This window comes from Psammomys obesus, unplaced genomic scaffold (assembly GCF_907164565.1).
Source record: "Psammomys obesus unplaced genomic scaffold, mPsaObe1.curated_primary_1811, whole genome shotgun sequence".
NCBI classification, from domain to species: domain Eukaryota; kingdom Metazoa; phylum Chordata; class Mammalia; order Rodentia; family Muridae; genus Psammomys; species Psammomys obesus.
In genome coordinates this window covers 1,777,928-1,800,359 of record NW_026593982.1, presented here as the reverse complement: position 1 = coordinate 1,800,359, position 22,432 = coordinate 1,777,928, and the positions used below count along the sequence as shown (strand labels likewise).

General features: G+C 50.8%; 1 protein-coding gene across 5 annotated transcripts in view; it reads right to left on the bottom strand.

Moving 5' to 3' along the window:
- Positions 1–3,832: 3,832 nt before the first annotated feature.
- Sfxn5 (sideroflexin 5) overlaps positions 3,833–22,432 on the bottom strand; it is a 116,382-nt gene continuing 97,782 nt past the window's right edge. For 3 of the 5 annotated variants that reach the window (XM_055617625.1, XM_055617626.1, XM_055617624.1), the window contains 2 exons: positions 20,624–20,741; positions 3,833–6,444 (listed from right to left, as the gene is read on the bottom strand). In XM_055617625.1, the coding sequence (XP_055473600.1) occupies positions 6,367–6,444; positions 20,624–20,741 (196 nt within the window). In that variant the 3' untranslated portion in view covers positions 3,833–6,366. The remainder of the gene's footprint in view (positions 6,445–20,623; positions 20,742–22,432) is intronic. The other 2 variants (XM_055617628.1, XM_055617627.1) reach the window with 1 other exon arrangement.

Sequence of the window (22,432 nt, the reverse complement as noted above, 5' to 3'; positions counted from 1 at the left end):
GCCTATTTGTCCAGCTCTTGTGGTCTCATGATGTCTCCACTTGGCTGTCTTCCAGAAACTTACAAGAACTTCTGAGCCGAAATGGCTGCCTCTCCTGCAGATTTGCTCTCCTCTCTGTCACTGTAGGCCCAAAAATGTAGCATTGTTTCTCCTCAGTCTCCCATAGAGGAAAAGAGGTCAACTGGCTCCCTGTTGCCACACTCTTCTCAGTGACCTTTCTCGACCCTTCTCTCTACCATGTTGGCCCAGGCCCTGACTCCCCCACCTCCCATGACCAAGCAGTGTCCCCTGTTTGTCTCTCAGCTGATGCACTGTGTCCACTTACCCCTCCATGTTGCTCTCAGATGAAGCTACTCTCTCCACAAGATCTTCACGGCTCCATCTAACCTCACTCACCTCTCCAGCATCTTGCCTCGGTTCTGGAAACACACTGAATTTCCAGTCAGTCAGAGCCTTTTGTTCTGCCTGTCTCCAACACTTGCACAGGAAGAGGAGGAAAACAATGTGACAAAGCGTGGCACTGATAGCAGCCACTAAGGCTGCATTGAGTCTGTGTCCATTATCTCCTTTCCTTCAGCTGTTCTTTTTCCATCTCTCTGCTTTTCTTGGGCCTTTGCAGGGGGGGCCCAGGTTTTTGTACTGGTTAAAGAAAAGGCACCAGTTGCCTGTAGAAGGGTGTGTGTGTGTGTGTGTGTGTGTGTGTGTGTGTGTGTGTGTGTGCGTGCGCAGTTATTGACCATTGCCATTAGGTACTTGGGAGGAGTGGATAAGAAATCACCATTTAACAGCCTAACTAGTGGCTAGGGGTAGAAAAAGATGGCAAGAGCAACAGCAGCTAAGAGTGGAGGGCAAGGGGTACTGAATATCAAGCTAGGATCCACAAGCCTCAGGAAAAGGTCACTCATCACTGTTCTCACACCCTCCCCCCTGCCCGAGATTCTGACTCTCCTAGTCTTTGAGTGGGAGGAAGAATCCTAGATCCAGGCTAGTCCATGGGGATGGCAGAGAGGGGAGGCTGCATTCTTCAAGTGTTAATGATCTCTGAGCTGGGCAGGAGCTGAGTCCCCAAAACAGCTAAAAACAACAAACAGTTCCCAGGAGGGATTTGTGTATGCCCTGAGAGTCAAGGATTTCCACCCTGATGGGGGCTGTGTAGCTTGTGAGACTCTTGGCAAAGAAATTCCCCAGAGACCAGTAGCCTCCTGATCTTAATGTATCACTTTGAAGAGAGACCCCATCCCCTCCCTCCTGCCTCTTCCCTCTTCATCTATTCTAAGAAGGCCCAGAACTCAAGCCTCCTACCTACAACCCAGCTAATTAGGAGGCATGAGAGAGAGCTCTGGTGTACTCCCCACTGGTCTCTCTACTCATCCAGTGAGTGACCCTGTCCTTGGCATCTGGTAGATGAGCATACCAAGTCTCAGTTCAGAACTACCCATACCAGAGGCTGGGGGATAGTTCAGTTGGCAAAATGATGAAACCCGCTTTTAAAAAGCCAAGGGAATCCTCACTTAGAAAGACAAATGGGATGTGCATTGGACGTATGACAGGAGTCTACCTGTCATAGATGCAGAAGGCATCCGAAAGACTTTACCTAGCAGCGTTTCAAAGAAGATACTAAGACTCATAACCAAACCTTCTGCAGAGTGCAGGGAGTCATATGAAAGAAGGGGGAGATAGTATGACATGGAAAGGATAGGAGCTCCACAAGGACCAAATATATCTGGGCACAGGGGTCTTTTCTGAGACTGACACTCAACCAAGAACCATGTACGGATATAACCTAGAACCTCTGCTCGGATGAAGCCTGTGGTAGCTCAGTAACCAATTGGTTTCCCATAGTAAGGGGAACAAGGACTATTTCTGATAGGAACTCAATGGCAGCTCTTTGACCTCCCCACCCCCCGAGGGAGGATCAGTCCTGCTAGGCCACAGAGGAGGACTTTGCAGCCAGTCCTGAAGATACCTGATAAAACAGGACCAGACGAAAGGGGAGGAGGTCCCCCCATCAGTGGACTTGGAAAGGGGCAGGGAGGAGATGAGGGAGGAGGGTGGGATTGGGAGGGAATGAGGGGACAGGATACAGATGGGATACAGAGTTAATAAAATGTAACTAATAATAAAAAAAATAAAATTAAAAAATAAAATAAAATAAAAAGCCAGGGGACTGAGCATAGTGTTGTATGCCTTTAATCTCAGAGGCAGGTAGATCTCAGAGTTTGAGGCTAGCCTGGTCTACATAATGAGTTCCAGGACAATTGGGGCTATGTAGAGAGATCCTGTCTCAGAAAAATCAAGCAAACAACTAAATACTACTACTACTGCTGCTAGCAACAACAACAACAAAGCCAGTGATGCTGGGCCACGCTTTAAATCCCAGTACTAGAGAAGTAGAATCGGCAGGTCCTAACGTTCACTCACTTTCCGGTCTGGCCAATTTGGGGAGCTTTGGGATAATGAGAGACCTCAAAATCAAGATTCCTCCTGAGGAATGATATCCAAAGCTGACCTCTGGCCTCTATGCCCAGGTGCACACATAGGTGCCGCTGGATGCTCACCAACCCTTACATATGCAGAACAGAAGCACCTGCAACAGCCGCCGGCCATGCTGGGACTGACGGAGCCAGCCTCTGCCTACCACATGTGCTCCACCCATATCGGATTCTCTCTGCAGGGCTGGAAGATGCTCAGTGGTTCCAAAGGAGGGCAGGCCTTCCCTAGGGCCTTCTAGAGGGCAGTTTGGGAAAGAATCAAGTTCTATCAGGAGGTGATAGTCCTAGTCCCGGGGTGTCCTAGTTAGGGTTGCTATTGCTGTGATGAAACACCATTCTCAGAAGCAAGTTGGGTAGGAAAGGGTTTATTTTGTTCTTCCATATAACAGGCTCATCATTGAAGGAAGTCAGGATAGGAACTCAAACAAGGAAGAAATGGAGAGGCAGGAGCTGATTCAGAGGCCACAGAGGGATGCTTGCTTACCAGCTTGCTCCCCATGGCTTGCTCCTGCTTTCTTATAGCACCCCAAGACTACCAGCCCAGGGATGGCATCATCCACAATGGGCTGGACCTTCCCATGTCAATCACCAATTAAGAAAATACCCATTAACCCTATCTTATGGAGGGATGTTATCAATTAAGGTTCCCCTCCTCTCATATTACTATAGCTGTTTCAAGTTCACATTGAAACTAGCCAATACATGGGGCACTATGAGGGAGTTGGGAGGGGACAGAACTCCAGGACTGAGGCCATCCACACATCATATCTGTACTTGGCTCCGATCCCTCATAGATCTCCAGGCCACAGGCAAGCCAGGGTGATCCTCTCTCCTTCGCCCTTCAGCTCTGTGAGTCCACACAACACAAGAACTGACTGAAATCCTAATGTGTTCCGGTTCCTTAAGGTAAGTCTCTTCAGCAGCCACCCAGCCACGGGGGTTCCTTTGTGATTTTTTTTTCCCCCTTTATTTTTATTTGCATGTGTGAGCAGGGGCCTGGGGGCTCATGTGTCATGGTGAACGTGTGGCAATCAGACAACTTTCAGGGATCTCTTCTCTCCTTCCACCATGGGTTCTGAAGAGTGAACTCAGTGGCTCAGGCTTGCATTGCAATCATTTTTCCTTACTGCACCATCTAAGCCTGTCCTCTTCTGTGGTTTTAGCGCAGCTTCTTTTTCCAGCTTCCTGCCCTCATACAGCCTTCCTCTTTTCCTCTGGGCCTTTCCTGAGCCCTGGGCCTGTGGCCTCCTTTGGGGGCACTGGCACAGGTTCCCCGGGGTGCTTTACTTGCTCCCCATTGCTCCCCTCCCGCAGTCCTATAATTCACAAAGCCACACCTGTGTGTTTTAAATCCATGTTTATTGCCCACAGTTCATTAGTCTGACATCAATCACATAAATTGAGAATTTTTCTGAGGTTAAAAAGACAGTCTGAAGTCACTAGGTATGCTGAGGCACACATGTTGGGGCCTCACTCATACCTGCCCAGCCTACCATGGACCTGCCTCCCATTGGCTCTTCTCCCCAGTGCCCCCACCCATACCCTGGCCAGAGGCTTCAGAGAGAAGACAGCTACAAGTAGGAAGCAAGACAGAGTGTGGAGACGTCTTGATTTGGTGGCCATCTTGGCAGCATCTTGGACTTTTGGTTCCTATGCACTCAAATAGCTTTCCAGAGATGGAAGGACATCCTTGGAAGGAATGTTTAAAGTAACCGACAGGAGAGTTGGCCAGGAGCATCAGGGCTGGGGAGCCTGTTGCAGATAGGCCCTGACTGCTGGCACAACCAATGGGAGTTAATCACCCTTTTCTTCACCTCTTTCCTCTCTCCTCAGCAGACAAGGTCATTCGCATTCACAGAAAGCTTCCCTTGTGGATTTCATGAAATCAGAACAGGGTTTAGCAGCGTGGCTCAAGACCCTCAGTCACCATCACACTGAACTGCAAGTACCCTCTGCCACAGCATATCCAAAGGAGCTGGTCACTTAGCTCACCTGGGCTTGTATTTAGGAGTGTGGCACCCACATACAAAGCACACTGATGAGGGAGGCTGAGGCCACAGGGACAGCCAGTACAGAGGGAAAGCTGGAAGAGCCCCTGATCTGCTGGGCCTCTGGAGAAGGCAGGCCTGGGTGAGGGCGGTTTTGGTCCCAAGATAAAATGCATAAGGATAGGCTCCATAACAAGTGGGGACAGGGAGAACTGGGAATGAACTTTTCAAAAGAGGTTCCAGACAGATCTAGTCCCCAGGCAATGCCTAGAGACCGTGGCAGACCCACCCCACTGCAGCTACATTTGCCTTAAGATTCTGGCAGGTAGCCTGTGGCCTTGTCCCTGTTGCCCTGTGTCAGCCTTTTACTGAAACCATACGTGTTCACCTTCAGCCTGACCCCTTCTGAGTCACCAGGGGGAGGTTCCAGGGTCTCCAGCCAGGGCTTTCACCCTAGTGTGGGCAGATGAGGGTTGTATAAAGATCAGTTTATCTTCTTTCTGTGGTCACCCTGCTCAGCCCCACCCAGACCCTGCCTCCCTAGGCAGAGCTATCTCTTCCTCTGTGGCCTACAAATGACAAGCTGGAGTCAGGAGCCAGCAGCAAGAGGCCCCAAGTCTGCAGCAGTGAGAAGTGGCATGTGGCATGACCCCACGCTCAGCTCAGGCATCCATACTACCTCCTCCACGGCCATGAAGGGTTTGGCACAAGTCAAGGCCTTCCAGGATGTGGGGTCACATACAAAAGGGCAAAGTCCTTTTGTAGGCCAAATGCTGGCCATTTTCAGAGGGGCCTGACCCATTTTCCAGTCCAGAAACCACCTTAGGAGATACACTTGGAATGTGCACATCTTGGTGAGGAAGGCAGAGAGGACCCAAAGGCTTGATGGGAACCCCGTTCAGTACTTCGCTTCAAGGCAAGGAATGGAAGCTCAGAGATGGGGGTGGCTTGTCCACTGCCACAAGGACTGCTAGAGCCAGAGCCGGGCTGGCGGCACATCTCAGGCAGCTGCTGGACCTGGCCTTGTGCCCTCAGGCAGGAGACTCCCCAATGCAGGAAGGAATGCGGTATGATGAACAGCTTCGGTGGCTGCAGACTGGACAGCAGTATGCTCAGCCCACCTTTGGCCCAGTAGGAAATTTTAGCTACTCTTGGAAAAGAACCTTCCCATGGAGCCCAGAAAGGCTCCTCATCTTGTTCCCACAAAACAATGTTCCTCCTGGGGCTCCCTGACAAGAGCTGGGGTGCTTTCAGGGACCTGGAATCAATAACAGCTCCATGAAAGATGTCCCTTGTCCAACTCTCACTCAGCTATGAAATCTTCCAGAGGTCCCCAGTGTTCCTTGATCAAGTGAGCCAATTCCTGAGAACCTTGATTATGGTTAGTTCATCTTATGGGGTGCAAGGCCTCTGCCCACCCTTCCCTTCTCTAACCCAGGCCCATCGGGCCTAGCCATCATCAATCCATCCCAGTTCCCAGGCTCCTGTGGCTCCTGCCACCTGCCCACCTGCTGCTTCTTCTGGTCAGCTGCAACCAAAGCTCAGACTTGCTTCTAATACGAAATTAAAACAAACAAAGCAACCTAGAAAAGGATCCTAACTCTATCCCAAGAGCACTCTACAGCTCTTCAGCTCATGCAGCATTATGCTGAGTGGAGCTTAGACAACCCCATATAAGGCCCAGAGATGCACTTGGTTCTTTTTGTGTAAGAAATGTGTCAGAATTCCTCTCCCCTATGTTAAAATATGAATGGTTAGTCTCCCTACTGTGGAGGATGACTGCTTCCCAGGTAGCCCCTCCTTGCAGATTCGGCTCATGAGACCCCTTCCCCACCCCAAACACCTGGCCTGGACAGCGCTGTGGCCCCAGGCCAGCTGATCTTCACTCACAGCCCCTTATTGTACACCACTGTCCGGCTGCTTGTAGCCTGGGCTATCTCAGGCTCCAGCTGTGAGGTTTCAATCTGCAGAGAGAAAAAGAAGAGTGCAGAGGTAGGGAGGGCCAGGAAGAGAGGTGCATTGGATCTTCCCTGGTGCCCACAGCTCTGCCCCAGTGCCCACATGTCCTCTCAAGGGATATGCATGTTCCCTTTTCTGTCACCCTTCCAGTTCCAGACTAGCCTCTTGTCTAGATTCTGGTTTTCCTTCATTGAAAATGGCCCTTGTTTCCCAAACTGCAGGTACATTCTAGACCCCATTCTCTAGTCCCCCCGAATCCTCTCCCCTGGCAGCACCCCACTCACAGCTTCCCTGGACCAATAATACTTCAGCTTTTGGAAACTACATCTCTGTTCTCTCTCTCTTTCTCTCTGTCTCTCTTGCATGCACACTCCAACTAAGATCTCAGGGACCATTACTTCAGCTCCTTTCCAGCCTCGATATTCCTTCCAGCCTTGCTTGGGAGAAGCCTCACTTTAAAGTCCCTACCCACGCATCTACCTTTCAATTTGATCGCCTCATGGAGATCCCCAAAATCTACCATTCCTGACTTCAACTAGACCCTTGGGGCAGCTTGCAACAGCTTCCTCTGGGCTCATTGCCTGGTCAAGTCCATCTCCCATCCTCTACAGAGGCAGCTCGCACCCAGCTTCCCATTCCTGAGCTGGGGAGCCTTCTTACTCCAGCGGTACTAGTGGGGTTCTGCTCTCAGAATCCCATCATCAAACCCATGTCCTGAAACACTCTGCCCCTCCCTCTTGCCCCCTCAGGGGCTGTCCCTTTCCTTTGGACAGCAGAGACCCAGTTGGTTCTGCCTTCCTCCTGCCCCTGAACAGCCCACTCCTCCTACACACCCTTCTTCTCTCCCAACCTTTTTCCATGGATTCCTACCCATGAGCGTCTCCACATCCACAAGAACCTTGCATCTGAGGAAACTCCTTTCCATCTCATCAGGCTTGCCTATGGCCTTCTATTTCTTCTTCCCAGCGACCATGCTTTTTTAAATTGTCCATTCTGGTCAAATCCACCTGTCCACCTGCCACTGGCTCCAGCTCATAGCAAATCTGGCTCTGTTCCATTATTCTCTACAAAAACAATCTCTTCAAGGTCACCCTCATTTCACAGTGCCTACTGGACACTTGGAGTATTTGGAGCTTAGTCTGGTTGGGCACCTCTTGGCTGTCATGTCTGAGGGGTGTCCAGCTGTAGTTCTCCCTGGGATCTTAGGCCAACAGCTGGCTAGTCAAAGAGGACGGATGTTTCATGGGTACATAAACCCAACCATTATGTAATGGAACTAAGTCTGCCATTTCCTCTGCCCCAGCCCAGCTCCACGTTATAAGCAAGAACATCTTTAGCCATTGGCTGTCTAACCAAAGATCCTGGATCCCCTCCCTTCCCTTCCCTACCTCTCCTCTCCTCCCCTTCCCTTTCCTACCTTTCCCTTCCTCCCACAACCCCTCCTCTTCCCCTACCTCCCCTCCCTGCCCCTCTTCCTCATATCCCCTCTCCTTCCCTTCCCCTTCTCTTGAGGAACCATCTACTTCAGCCCACTGCCTTCTGAATCTCAGGTCTTATCACCCCTATCCTCACTAAAAAAATGATTCAGTGGTCTGCATCCAGCCCTTAGTTCCCACTGCTACACTTCCCATCATCTTGAAGACACAGGATATATGTACTTCTCTGGGTTCACTATACAAACTAGGCTGTCCCCTGCTTCACCTCAAGTCTGCCTGGTTGCCCTATCTGTTAGAGGCATCCTCCCACCTCCATTCCCACACCTATCTTATTTTTCTCTGTCTTCAGTCAGCTTTATAGGCTCTATCTCACCTAGGATGGTAGGACAACCTTTCTGGCCCAAGACCCCTGCATTTCTTATATCCAAATGATATCACAGTGTTTGGGGGCTGACTGCTCACTCATCCTCTACCTTTTCTAAGTCAGATTACAATGCCTCCCCAGGGCAGACCTATTGATGATCTTGTTCACTCTGAGTCCTTAAAGCCTAGCACAGTGCTAGCGTCTCTCTAGTTAAGAGGTAGAAATAAAATGGGTGGCAAACACCTAGAAAATAGATCCTTCAGGAAACCACAGCAGCTCAGATTTGGCCTTTGGCTCCAGGTTGAGCCAAAGGGGACAGCCTGAGTTGGGCCACTGAGGGAGATGCTCTCTTAGTGAAGTGCTCCCCTCCCCCAGCTTGGCATATGCCCCAACAAGATCATAGAACTACCAGGCTTTTGTATACTAGCTCAGCTGAACTTGATCCTAGGTTCATGGTGTATCTGAGACCCTGGAGGCCTTAATATGTGGTCAGAGGGTGCACAGACACAGACTTCAGGGAGCTCAGTCAAGGCAAGGTGTGTAGGTCCAGGCGAGGGTGAGTTTGGTGAGGGTTAGTGCTGGTGGGTATGGAAAGGATCCTAGAGAAGGGGCTCCTGTCTCCTGTCCTCCTCAATCCCCTAACACTCTGGCTACCTGAGATGGCCGAAGAGACAAGAACTAGGCTCAGGACCCAGGACCCCTTGCCTAGAACTGCCTTCTCCTGCCCCACCCCTCTACCCCGAGTCCCCTCCACCCCACCAGCTCCCCTCATCCTCATGCTGCCACTGACACAATGCACAGTGCCCACGCTTAAAAATCTAAATGCTTTTGAAAATGTTTAACCTAGTTAGACAAATTAGCAAAAATTTGTGCAAAACAATTTAGGTATTTAAAATATTCAATGTTTTTAAAAAACTGGAAAACTGTTCTTAGCTTTCAGCTGCAAAAACCAACAAAATATAACATCCCAGCAATCTTACCATGAGGTGTAACATAACCCTTCGGGAAAGCTGTTAAACAGCTACCGAGGCATCCTGGGAAATAGCACTTCATTTATTCAAATGCACATATGTCAGGCTTTTGCACCATATGTCATTCCAAGCTATTTACAGTAATAATTAAATCTTAATCAACGTTTAACCTCTGTAAAATGTTTGAAGAATCCTAATCACCCTTCAGACTGTACTAATGAAGGAGAAATATATAAACATAAAAGGAAAATGATGCATAGATACCACACTGGAAAGAACAGTAATTGCAAAATTGTATTTCTTTTAAATATAATCAGTAAATGATGTAAAGTAAGCCAAGGAGTATTTTAAGTTAAGACATCTTGGATGTCAGAGGTGTGAGCAGCTAATTTTGTTCTGCTACCCATAACAGATGTAGCATATTTTATTTTAGTGCCATTATTAGCAGCTCCCCATGCAGCTTTCACTGAAGCACTGAGGCCGCATTAAAATCCTAGAGGCTGCTCACTGCCACCGCCGCGGTGGAGGACTGAGACCCGGGGCCACAGCCTGCAGGGCCCACTCCCCACGGAGCACAGCACCCCACAAGACAGAGACCTCTCTGTTATGGCACCCAGGCTCCCCTGGACCCGCACTGAGCTGAGGGCAGCAGGTAGAATAGAAACAAGTATGGGGAGAAGCAGGCTGTGAAAGCCTCCTGGGGGAGGTGGCCCAGGCACTCATTTAGGGTCTTGGGGACAGAGCCTCCATTCCTGTTCGATTCCATTCAGGGTGTGTTTGTGTTCACATTATCCAACTCCACACACTCAGGCTGGGTGAGCAGTGATGGCCAGGGCCAGCCCGCTGCCCTGGGAAGCTGAAGTCTAAGGGAGGGGTCAGGAAGTGAAAGCAGATGGACTCCTGAGAGACAAGCAAAGTACCATGGAAACTGGGGAGGGCCTAGGGGTTACGGTGTACTGATGAAGGAACACGGAAGGGAGACTTCTCATAGGAGGTGGGCCAGGAAGAGAATGGAGGGTTTGGAAAGAAAGGGCAGGCAATAACTGCTGGATTCAGGGGAAGAAACCAGCTGGCCAGTCAGTACATGCTGTTGAAAGGAAGAAGAGCAATGGTACTCATTGTGGATGAGGATAGGACAGACAAGACATCTTAGAATACCTGGAGGTATCAGCCGTTATCTGAGAGAATTAGGCAGCCATGGAAGGACTTTGAGCAGGGGTGGGCACACCCAGGTTTCAGAAAGGTCCTTCTGGCCTTGGCAGGGTGGAGGAAGCAAGAATGCAGAGTGAGGGGGCAGGGGAGCCTCCTTGAGGAGTAGCTGTTGGAACCAGAAAGTTCCTAGGTCCTGCCTTCTGATGTTGCCTGTGGGGGCAGGAGGAAGAGTGAGCCGAGGAGTCCTTCTGAAGATGGCATCCACGGAGTTGATGACCAATTGCATGTGGGGGTGAGAGGGAGGTGTCAAAGATGACTCCTAATTCTAGCTCAGGAGCTGGGGTGGCGGTGATACCATTCTCAGAGGCAGGGAATTTGGGAGGGGAGTGGGTTGGCCATGCTGAGGCTATGATGCCTGTGGGTCTCTCGGGTGGAACGGCCTAAGAGGCAGATGGGCCCAGGGTTCCGGGCTCTGGGCAGGAAGGAGCCAGATATGTGAGCACAGCCAGCGCCGCCAGAGTGGGGGAGCTTGCCCAGAAGAGCAGATGGAGGGGAACAGGCACATTTTTGAGGGGTGGGAAAGGGAATGAGCCCATGGAGGCAGCTTTAGGCGGCCAGCAAGAGCAGCTGAACCATTATATAGTGTACCCAGACACCTCAAGGCCCTGGGTTCCAAGTGAATGATGTCTCACAGTGGTCACAATGAGGGTTTTGCTCTTGGCAGCTAGATTGTGGGAAACTTCCTGAATTATGGGAGACTTCCCAGCCCCCAGTCCGTGCTGACCCGGGGTGCAGCCTCTTACTTCCATTCTGAGGCATGGCAGCAAGCCACAGTCAGAACCCCTCTCGTTCTCTGACTATGGTTAGATGTTGGGCCAATGATCTGCCATCTTCAGGTCTCCTGTGTGAGGAGATCACTGGGCTCTCACTATTGGGAGGGGCCAGGACAAGGTCCCTGGTGCTGCCTGTGTCATGAGGCCACCATCTCCCCCTATTACCCATAACCAAATACACCGGTTGGAGGTCAGCTTTCCAAGATGAGGACATGATGGCAAGGTCCTCAAGAGAAATATACCTAGGTCCTGCCTGGCAGTGTCCTTTCAACCTGTGGTTTGCAGTTATGGCTAGACACTGCAGCTTTTCCGGTTGCCCTCACCCCTCCTCCAACCCTAGAGCAAAGGATGAGTGCTGTTCTTTCTTTTGAGGACTCCCTGCTGGTGGTGACCTAGGAAGCAATAATTTGGCTTTATGTGTCACATTGGAAATAGCACAGTGGCCACAGTAGCTGGCAGATGGGGCTGTGGAAGAATGAAAAGATGAAGGCTCAGTGAGGCGTAGGTACAGCCAGAAGGGCACCAGCTTCAGAGGCCCGGGGGGGGGGGGGGGGCTGAGAAAGCTGGTCTTGGCTAGTTACAAGGTAACTCCCCCAGACCCTAGCGAGAAAAGATGGTTTGAAACAGCCACAGGAAAACGAGATTCCTCCAGTGTCAGGCTGTTGGCTGTGGCAAGCAGGAAGCTGTATATCTCATTTGGTGGGCTTCTTCAAGCCAGGCTGGTAGAGGTGTCTGGAAGAAGGTGTCAGAGCCTCAGAAAGTGGGAGCTGTAGGGACCATAGAGGATGCTGAAGGTATCGCTAGTGCCAGCAATACCAGAACTGGCGATGTCATGAAAATGCGCTACCACTCCACCGGGTCTGCTTGACTCAGTCTCATCTCCATCCTGAAGACAAGCTCAAACCATGAAGCCCATCTCAGGAGACACCCCCAAACACAAAGCACTACGTCCAATATCTTCCCTAAACACCTCAAGGCCCAGCTAGCTCCAGGACCTTCACTTCCCTATAGCTTTCTTTCATGGCCTGGGAAGGGTTAACCATGAGTTATTTGCCTTTGTAGCTAGACACACTGTGTTGGGGTGGGAGTCAGGAATGCCCTGGGGGCACCTCTGCCTCCCAGCCTGGGAGCACACACACCTGCAGCCAGGCCCAGTGGATAGTTTACATATTTGAACCAGGAGCTAAGGTGCAGAGACATAAACAGGAAACTGGATCCCCAGCAGTGCCCCATTCTCAGGGGCTTTTCCCTGCTACAAAGCACTCCCCGCTCCTGCCTCTTGCTGCTGGGACAGGCTTTTCTACTGCCTTTTCAAAGAGAAGGGCAAAGGGCTGGGACATTCAGCCTGACCCTGTGACACAGCCTAAAGCCACTTCCGTGGCTGCCCAGGGGTCTGGGGCTCTGAGGCAGCCAGGCGGCATAGCACTTGACATAGGTTCCCAAAGCCTGGCTGGTCCACAGGGCAGTCACATGCTACTTTTGTAACCCGGACTGAGCCAGCCCTAGGTCTTGCTCATATACACATTAAACACCAAGACCCATCTTTGAAACTAATCTGAGAGTCTTTGAAGGGCCAGAGTAAACTGGGTACAGGAGCAGCTGAGGCCTGAGCCTGGACCCCTGAGCACCTAGGTTAGGCCTCTAGTACTGATGACAGACTCCTGCCACCTTCTTAATGAAGGTCACACGCCACTAGCTAGGCATGGTGGCACATGCCTATCATCCCAACACTTGGGAGACAGAGCCAACCTGGGCTACATGGCAAGATTCAATCTTAAAGAAAACCAGATTCCTCAGCCAAGCCACCTCCCATAATCTTGTAAAATACCTCATTGAATTTGGTGTAGAGCCTTAGGAAAGCTTCCAGTGAGTGAAGAGCAAGCCTGGCCTGCTCAAGGCCCTTTGGGGCTTTCTCTAGGTCCCTTGAATTCTCTGTTCTTGACGTATGAGTCTATCTGCCTCCTCTTGGATGGCTCCCCTGATCTCATGCCACACTCAGGATTGTGACTCTAAGAGTCAGCAGCACTTGTGTTTACCTTCATCACTCCTGGTTGAAGACTAGGGCAGGGAGGGGGCAGATTATAGCTCCCAGATCCATAACACTGACCCCTCAAGATGGCTCAATATTCCATCGCAATCAAACTGAACTAAAGATACCCCCTCCCCCAAATGTGGGGCGCCTCACCTGGGCTTTGTAGACCCAGCAAGAGCTCTAAGCCCGTCAGCATTTCAGAACTTCACACAGTTCCTGGTGCCCTCTGGTGGACTGACCTCAGGGTCTTTCTCCCTTTTTTATCTTCTCAGCCGTGAGGCCTCAGTTTCTTCAACTACATAGTAGGGAAATTTTTCTAGGACTAAGATAACATCTAGAAGTGGGTGGGAGAGTGTTTGGAGGGGGTAGAAACTCACATGGTGCTATGGAGAAAAGGTGAGGTTGTGGCCGTCCTGCCCAACCCAGTCGAGGCTAGCCCAGAGGCCTGGGCTCTTGATGCAGTCCAGCTACGCTCTAAGCACTTTTCACTTAATGCTTTTCACTCAGTGGAAGCTTTGCCCCGCTAAGCCTCCACTCCCACCTTGAATTCAATGAGGTATTCTAGAAGGTTCTGGCATGGAGACCTGGGAGGGACAGGTTGGGAAGTGGCTTTTTTGAAGCCTATCACTGAGAATGTGTGCACATTGGTGTGTGTGCACGTGTGTGGGCCTGTGTGCACGAATGGATTAGGATGAAAGTGTGGGGAAAAGGCAATATGACAGGTGGCGTTGGCGTTCCTGGGATCCAAGTGGCTTTGCCATCCCCGTTTGTCCCTCCTGGGGGGGTCCTATGGGCAAATTCCAAGAAAGCAGCGGGCGGGGAGGCAGCAGATTTCTGACAGCAAAAATAGCTTGCTTCGGCTTTCAGTGGGGATTGATTAAACCAGCAAATGAGAAAAACCCCAAACAAACATCTCTAAGCAAAGATGGATGTGAGACTGGAGGGGAAGAGGCCCTTACCCTAGAGACAATGAAAGGTACCATGGACTCAGGAGGGACACAATCTCTTGCTTTTTATTGGTCCTGGAAGAGCAGGATGAACAGGAGCCATCAGGGTCAAGGTGAGCCCAAATGAGTCTATACCAGGTGGTACTAAAGAGTTGGGTTCTCAGCTAGGTGTGGTGGCACATGCCTGTATTCACAGAGAGGCAGAGGCAAGTGGCTCTCTGTGAGGTCAAAGTCAGCCTGGTCTACAAAGGGAGCCCAGGACAGCCAAAGCTATACAGAGAAACCCTGTCTCGAAAAAACCCAAACCAAAACAAAGAAACTAACAAAAAAAGTTGGGTTCTCAGCCTTACATGGAGGAAGGTAAGGTGGGAAATGGGGCCAGAGCCTACATGTTTATGTTTGAGGCAGGATAGACCCTAAATATCAGGAAAAATGTCCCAGGGACAGGGCATTCTAGAAGATTCCCAACTCTTCCCTCAAATTTGTTCTCAGAGAAAGAGACAAACTGCGGAGGACACTGGCTGTTGATGCGTCACAGCTGCCTAGCTAAGCTGGTCCATCAATGCTACCACTTTCCACAGGGCTCATGAGGGTAGAGAGAGTGGTTCTATCACCGGGGGAGGAGCACTTTCTTATCTCTTTCGGGTGTAGATCTTGTTTCTTAACTCTGAAAACAGCAGAGGGACAAGAAGTGAGGCATAGGAACTGAGTAGGGATGGAATGTGGCCCTAGGAATCACTTCAGAGTCCCAAGTTGAGAGATGGTATGCAGACAGTGCTGAGGACCAGAGGAAAGTGCCAGCCATCCTCCCAGCATGCCTCAGGCTTGGGGGGCACCTCTAGAGCTGAGCAGGGGAGTGGTTAGGTTGAGGGGGTTGGGGCTGGATTGGCATGGCTGATAGATGCCTTTTCCAGTTAAGGTGTTCAGCAAAAGCTAAAGTCTGAAGAGGTGGCATCCATCTGCTGAGGTGTCAGGAAAGGCCAAAGGTCAGGGGCCAACAAAAGACAAGACAACACATAGCACAAACAGGCCCAACAGGAAACAATCTTCTGGTTGGTGAACATGACTCCTTGCCCCCAGGAGGCCTCAGCAACAGCCTTCCGGCCACAGCTTAAATGCTCGCTCACACAGGATCTGACCCTCCTCTTTAGTCCTGCCTTGGAGTAGCTGGGAGGACAGGCCCAGGGGACTACATGAAAGGCATGCTCCACAGCAGGCTTAGGGCCCTGCCCAGCCGCCTGTTGGCACCATTCAGCTACCACTCAGAGGGCACACTCACACTGGAGGAGGGGCGCCTAAGGATCAGCACGGGGCTGCCATCTTTCTCCCAATTCAAGCACCTGCCTCTTATTTTCACTTCCAGGTTCCTACAAGACAGAGACAGAAGAAACTTCATTCTATACTTGCTGAGGTCTCAAGAGGGGCCATACAGGGCTCAAGCTGGGAAAAGCCAACCAGAGGGTAGAAGGGAGGCCCAGGGCTGCAGGATGGCCTATACCACTCTCCTCCACTGCATACCTAGAGATAGGGATAAGCCTCATTTTCCTCCTGTGCCCCTGCCCCCCCCCCACCCCCGAGTACCCAGACAAGCCCCGCCTTCTTCTGTGGACACATTTCAACCTCACCAAATCGGCTAATTATTGACAGTTGGTGAAGAGGAGATTTCACTTTTTCCTCCTGTTAAACTGCTCCTAATTAGCTCCCTGTCACCAAGCCGGCGCCCGCCCGCTGCAGTCCCCCGTTCACAGCGCCTCATTAACCTTTCGCTCCTCTCCTGCCGCCTGCCAACAAGATGAGGACAAAACCAGATTGTGGAACAATAGCTCCTGCTTGTACAGCAGCCACATTCCCTAGCCCCCAAGCTTCCCAGGGAGCAGCGGGGGAGGGGGAGCCTGGATATAGGAAAGTCCCAGAGGACTCAAGGAATTAAGAAAGACAGAGGCAAGGGTGAGCAAGACTTGGCCAATGCACTGCTTCTTGCTCCCTGGGAGACCCGAGGCTCATTAAACTGCAGGGCTGGACACATTCCCAGGTAGAGAACACCGGGTGTCGGAATTAGAAGGGCATTCGTCATTGCCCAGCCCAGACTCCAGTGACAGCCAAGCCCATAGACCCAAAGACTAGACGTTGAATGTCCCCCGAAAGAGTCCGAGGCACCAGTGGACATGCAGATGGGACAAGAGGTGGCCATGTTTGCCTCGTTCAGAGACCTAATCTTCACAGGGGATAGAGCCAGAAAGGCCACCGGAAATCAGGACCTCTTCCAATAGGGGGCCCTCCACAACCTACTCTACCTCAAAGAGCCTTGGGGCAAACCATGGCAGAGCCTGGCTTTACCTCCATCATAACTGTCAGCCTCATGTGATTTTTATTTCAGCTTTTCTTGAGACAAAGTCTTGTGTAGTCCACGCTGGGTTCATGCTCATTATGTAGCCAAGGATGGTGGGGAATCCCTGATCCTCAGGTATCACATTTTTTTTTTTTTTTTTTTACCAAGGATCCCCCTAGATACCCCCATATGATCCTGAACAGCCTACAACTTGCTATGTAGATGAGGCTGGCCTTGAATTTGTGGGGATTTCCCTTCTTCTGCCTCCCAAGTGCCGGGATTACAGGTGTGAGCCACCACACCCAGGAACACTGAGTTACTAAATGTGTTTTCAACACCAGAATACAGGTTTCTGGAAATGAGAAACCATTAGAAGACTGTCCCAGTCACAAGAGAAAGTACCCTAGTCTTCATGGGAGACCATGGGACAGGGAACTTACTCTAGGTGTTTATTGGATGCCACTGTCTAGCCAATGCTCCCCCACACCCTCACCCCCCCCTCCGTCAAAGAACAGAACCCACTCTACCTGTCCAGTCAGTGGGTTTGAGGCCCAGCAGGAGGACAGACTAGTTCTCACACCCAAGGTCAGAGATTATTCCAGATTCCATCTGTTGGCCTCCTGGATACCCCCACCCTGTCCAATTCTGCATTAGAAAACTAAGAGATACCCTCATAGAAGGTCCCTGTAGATGTGAAGGTGGATTCCCTATGGAAGGCAGGAGGTCTAGTGGAGGATATTTTGTTGTGCTGATAAATAAGTTGGTTTCTCTTCTTATAGTAAGACATGGGCAGGCTAGGATGTGTGGCAGAATCCTGTCTGGGCAAGCTCCGTCTCTCATGACCAACATGGACATTAAGCTGCCTCATTTGCAAAAAGGAAATGCTGGGAACTCCCTCCTGGGATTGTAAAACTTTCTTTGCTGTGCCCATCTCTAAGTTCACTTCTCTGAAGAGAAAAACAACCATTTTTGCCTCCTAGACTGATAGGTCCAGAAACATCACCAGTCACTAGGTCTTCTCAGCTCCTTCTAGGCTCCTGTGTATGGCTCACTTTACAGAGCTCCCTCCTCCCCCCACTTCCCTCGTCCCCATCCTGAATCTACTCCCAGGGTTCCCTCCTGGTCCCTGGTTAATCTTGACCTTTTTCCCCTATATCTGCTCCTTTTCTCACATCAGTTCCCTCAATGCACCAAAGGTTCTTTGTCTCCAACCAAGTCTCTCCACAGAGCTGTCAATAACCACCTCTGACTGACTATTGGAGACCTAGCATTCGACCTCAGTCAAGGTAGCCATAATTACTATTAGCAAGTTGACTCTTGGTACCATTTCCATAGGCAGAAATGCTCATTTGAAAAGAGCAAAGCTCTCTCCCAGCCATGGAAGGGGAAATAGAAGTTCTCCCTCAAGCTCTGGGATTAGGGAGTCGAACACCTCACCAGTCACAGCAAAATAGCCATCCTAGGCACCAGTACCTGAACTTGGTCTCCAAGTCTCTTAGTTAATTAATTAGTACTTCAGCGATTACTTCTGTTGACAGCCTTGGTGATTTTTGGCAAGGTTGGGTCAGCTCAAGCAAGTCCAGACTCATATGGCAAATTCCCCTGGCTTCTGGGACACAAGACATGATCCCTGTACTGCAGAAGTAACACCTTGTTAGAATTAATTGGGAGGGTGAACGAAGGAGTGAGCGCCTCCCAAACAATTGGCTGATGGCTTCAGGTGCCATGGGTTGCAGGCAGGCCTCAAAATATCCTATAATAACATCCAGGTTAGCCTGAATCCTGCTGGGGAAGACACAGAAGAGCAGGGAGCTCTAAGAGAATGTTCTTGCCCTCCCTTCTGAAAGACAAAGACCTCATGCAGTTCTTCCCAACCTATAGGAAGTTTGGGTTGTGGTATGAAGAATTTCTATACAGCCAAAAGCACTAACATCCACACTTACTTGAGCAGGCAAAGAGGACAGAGGAGTCTGGGCCTTGAATAGAGCCTCTTGGAGCAGCTGACCGGACCCCTAATTGTACTTGGGCGTGGCCCTCCAGAGTGTCCCCACATATCAACGCTGTCTTCTGTGACTGAAGGCTGATCCCATCCATGGCTGTTCTTAGCCTTGCTTTCCAGCAGAGTTAGAAGGACCATACATGGGATGAGTCTTTCCAGTTGGGACAGCTTCTGATTTGGTGATCTGGGGATTCGCTGTCCTGGGTCCCTTCCACAGGCAGAGCTTCCAGCATGGTGGCAAACCCAGATACCTCAGAATAACCTCTGCCCTATCTGCGTATAGGTGCCTACAGCCCTGGGCTCTAGTGGAAGTTCCTAGGCTCAGCTTTCCTGGGAGAAAGCTGAGGCCACAGGAAACTGCAGGCTCAGATAGCACACCAGTTACCCAGCCTTGAATGTCCCAAACTTTGAGGCTTAGTGACAGTGACTGCAGTTCCTACACTGAGCTCCCAGTCTTCACTAAACCCCTGTTGGCACTTTCCCCCAGGAACCCCGGCTTGCCCTCCTTCCTCCTTGAATCAGGGCAGGTCCTCAAATCACTCATTCAGAAGTGGCCCTCTAGACACGAGCAGAGCTGCTTTAAACAGCACTCTTGGCCCTTGCCTCTGCCCTGTCATTACCTGTCCTCCCACCCACAACTGCCCACCCTCTCCACCAGCTCCCAGGAATACAGGGCTTCCCCCACAAGGCTGGGCCCTTGGTCTATGCTCTAATCCTTTTCTCTCTCCATAGACGTTACCCTTTCTCTGAAGACCAGGTTCTTTCCTGGTGCTTCCCTTTTGCATATGCACAAGTGTTTCGCCCTCTCATTTTCAAAAAACAAAGAAAAGCTCTAGAGGTCTGCAGCAGCTCCCTCCCTGACAAGCCTCATTCTACCACTGGGGACAATATCTGCTTTCACAGTCTAAGGACAGAGACGCTGTCTAGCCTCAAGGAGTGTGGACATCCCCATCTCAGTGAGCCTGATGGCCTCCATCCTGTCCCTGCAGCCTAGGACGCTGTCCTAGATGACAGGTCTGGATCCAGATCCCCAAAGGGTTCCTCCACTTACATGGTCCTTGGGTCCCTCCCACATTCAGGTCTAACTGACTCAACCTTCCCCTCTTCCCAGCTCCATCTTGTGACAACATGACTACATCTGCCTTCTGGTTTCAAAACCAGAAAGCCAGGCACACATCCTGCAGGCTCCCTTCCCTTCCCCACATGCAGTTCTTCACCCAAATCCCAAGGAAGTGGCTGCCCCACTCTCACAATGGCCCCACTTCTCAATGCCCACTGCCAACAGCCTGGTCCAAACCACCATCATTTCTCACTGGATACCCGCCACAGCTTCCTGATGGTTCCCTCTCCAGAGCTCCAACTTAGCTTCACAAAGCAACCATGGAGACCATCCGTTCACAATCAAGAATCCTTTGTGTAGCCCCTTGGATGACATCTCCCCTCTACTTCAGCCTTTCAGTTTCCAGCACCACCTGCTTTACCTGGCTTGCCTCATCTCACCCCACTATTGCTCACAAAGCAGATTTCATTCAGGTATCAAATGCCATATACTCTATGACCTCAGAATCTTAGTAACAGTGGATCCCTAGCCTGTGCATCCCCAAGGACCTGATCACCAGGTCAACTGCAACCCAGCTCCCAAGCCCCAGGCCCCAGAGAAGCACCACTTCCCTTCAGGTTCTATTTGCTCTGTTGCTTCTTTTCTCCCATCCTAACCTTCCTTGAACTTCATTTGCTAGTTCATAGCATCCTTGTGTTGCTTCTTGACAGTCATCTTTGAGAGGTCTAAGCCTAAGCCATCCATTGTTTTTCTTTTCTTTATGTATTATTATTGTTGTTGTTTAAAGAAAGACTCTACTTCTGAAGCTCAGACTGGTTTCCAACTGACTTTGTGACTGTGTAGCTAAAACTGGCCTCAAACTTACAGCAGTCCTCCTGCCTCATTTCCTCCACCCCACCCCTGCCATAGCCTAAAATGTTGGGATTACAGACATAAGCCATCACGCCAGGCTTCATTTATGGCTCTCACCACAGTGCCTTGCACAGTGCTGGCATTCAGTACTGGGTTAAGTCTTTGATAATAAGTGATTCCTCCCTGCCCTGCCCTGGATCCCCACTGACCTCTGACATCTGTGGGAAAAGGCTGATGGCCAGTGGCAGGGCCAGGCCGAAAGCTGCCAGGCACACCAGGCTCTGCACAGGCAGGAGTAGCCGTGGGCGTGCCTGCAGGAGAGCTGTCCTGTGGAGAGAAGGAGGACCACATGAGGCACGCAGCCTGGGCTGGCTGGCTATGCGCTGTCACACTGGGCCCCTGCTGCTTCCACAGCCCCGTGCGTCTCCAGCCAGTAGAAGAGTGGACACTCTTTGGGGCTTTCATGAGTTTCCACTGCTTTCCCCACACCTGGCTATGAAGGACACTGGTGGACCCAGCAAGGAACCCTCAGTTACTTAAATCATAAACAAATTCTTACAGTGGAACATCCATCAACAATGTATCTAGCCCTATACATGGTGATGGACAGAGGTGGATAGAAGCAACTGTCGTTCCTGGTTCCCGGAGAACCACACAGTATTTGAGCTGGCATTTCGATGTAGTCAACAGCAGGAAAACCCCAGTATGTGGCATCAAGTAAGGAAACACAATACACTTGTGTACATACACACATGTACATACATGAACACATGTATATGACCACATAGGCAGTCCTGTCCTATGCATGGGATCTGAAGACATCCCTCTGACTGCCACGTCCATCCGAGAGCCATGGGGAAGGCAGGCGTGGCCATGCAGTGGGCAGCCACCCTGTGGTAGCTACCACCCTGAGCTGCTCCTAGCTCCTGACTTCAGGACCCTCTGGCAGCTGCACCTCCCAGAAAGACGCAATTGTCATCCACTCCCTATGGTTTGGGGGGGGGGGGAATTCCTGAGCAGGATATGTGAAAAACCTCCCTTCAGTGTTCGGAGTTTGAATGAGTTCCTGGGACAGGGTGGGGACCATCTTAGCCGTCAAGCACCCATTCCCCACACTGGCCAGAAACCACCATTTGGCAGGGTCTATGGCATTCTACGCATAGAGACTTGGCAATGCCAGCAGGGTGGATCGTCTGATAGAGATACTGAATGGGCACTGAACCCAACCTCAGTGGCCAGAGCAGCCTCACGTGACCAGCAGGTGTGCTGTGTGACAGATGATAACAGGAACTCTTGTCCCTCCCCCACTGGGACAGGTCTGGTTCCAATCATAGAGGAGAAGCCCTTGCTCCACATAGTTGAGAGCTCATGTCTTCAAACTGCCACACAGGAAAGGTTTAGCCTCTAACCTGACCGTGTTGGGAGATGGCAGAAACTAAGAGCTAGGAACCAGTGGGTAGTCTTCAGTACACTGAAGTGGGGCTCCCTTCAGGAACACAAGGAAATCGCAGTCCCCCTCCTACCACTTTTTCCACTCTATGAGGTTAGTTCTGCTACTCATTCATACCATGTTGGCCTGCTGTCCCAGGGTTAAGGCTGGACGACAGGCCAAGTCATCTAAAACTGAGAGCCAAAATAAGCCCTTTCTAAGTTATCTCGAATATTTATTTGAATAAAGGAAAACTGACTCATCCATCCCTCTGGGGTCAGGGTCCCAATGTTGGGGGGAGGTAAAAACCCCTATCGAGCCCCTATCGCCCTCACCTTCTGGGGCAAACTCGAGAACACCTGGCCCCTGGCAGGCAGCGCAGTTCTCAGACTTAACAGTGCACACTGGAATGGTCTAGTTAAAAGTAAATCCCCAATGGCTCTGGATTCCCGGGGACCCTCCTGCAGCTGGCATTAGACCCAGGAACTGGCATTCATGAATCTACAGATCACACTTCTGAGAGGCGTCTGCCTTTCCATGTTCTCACTCAGGTGCTAACCAAGACCCAACTGCTTCTCAATTCGAAGCA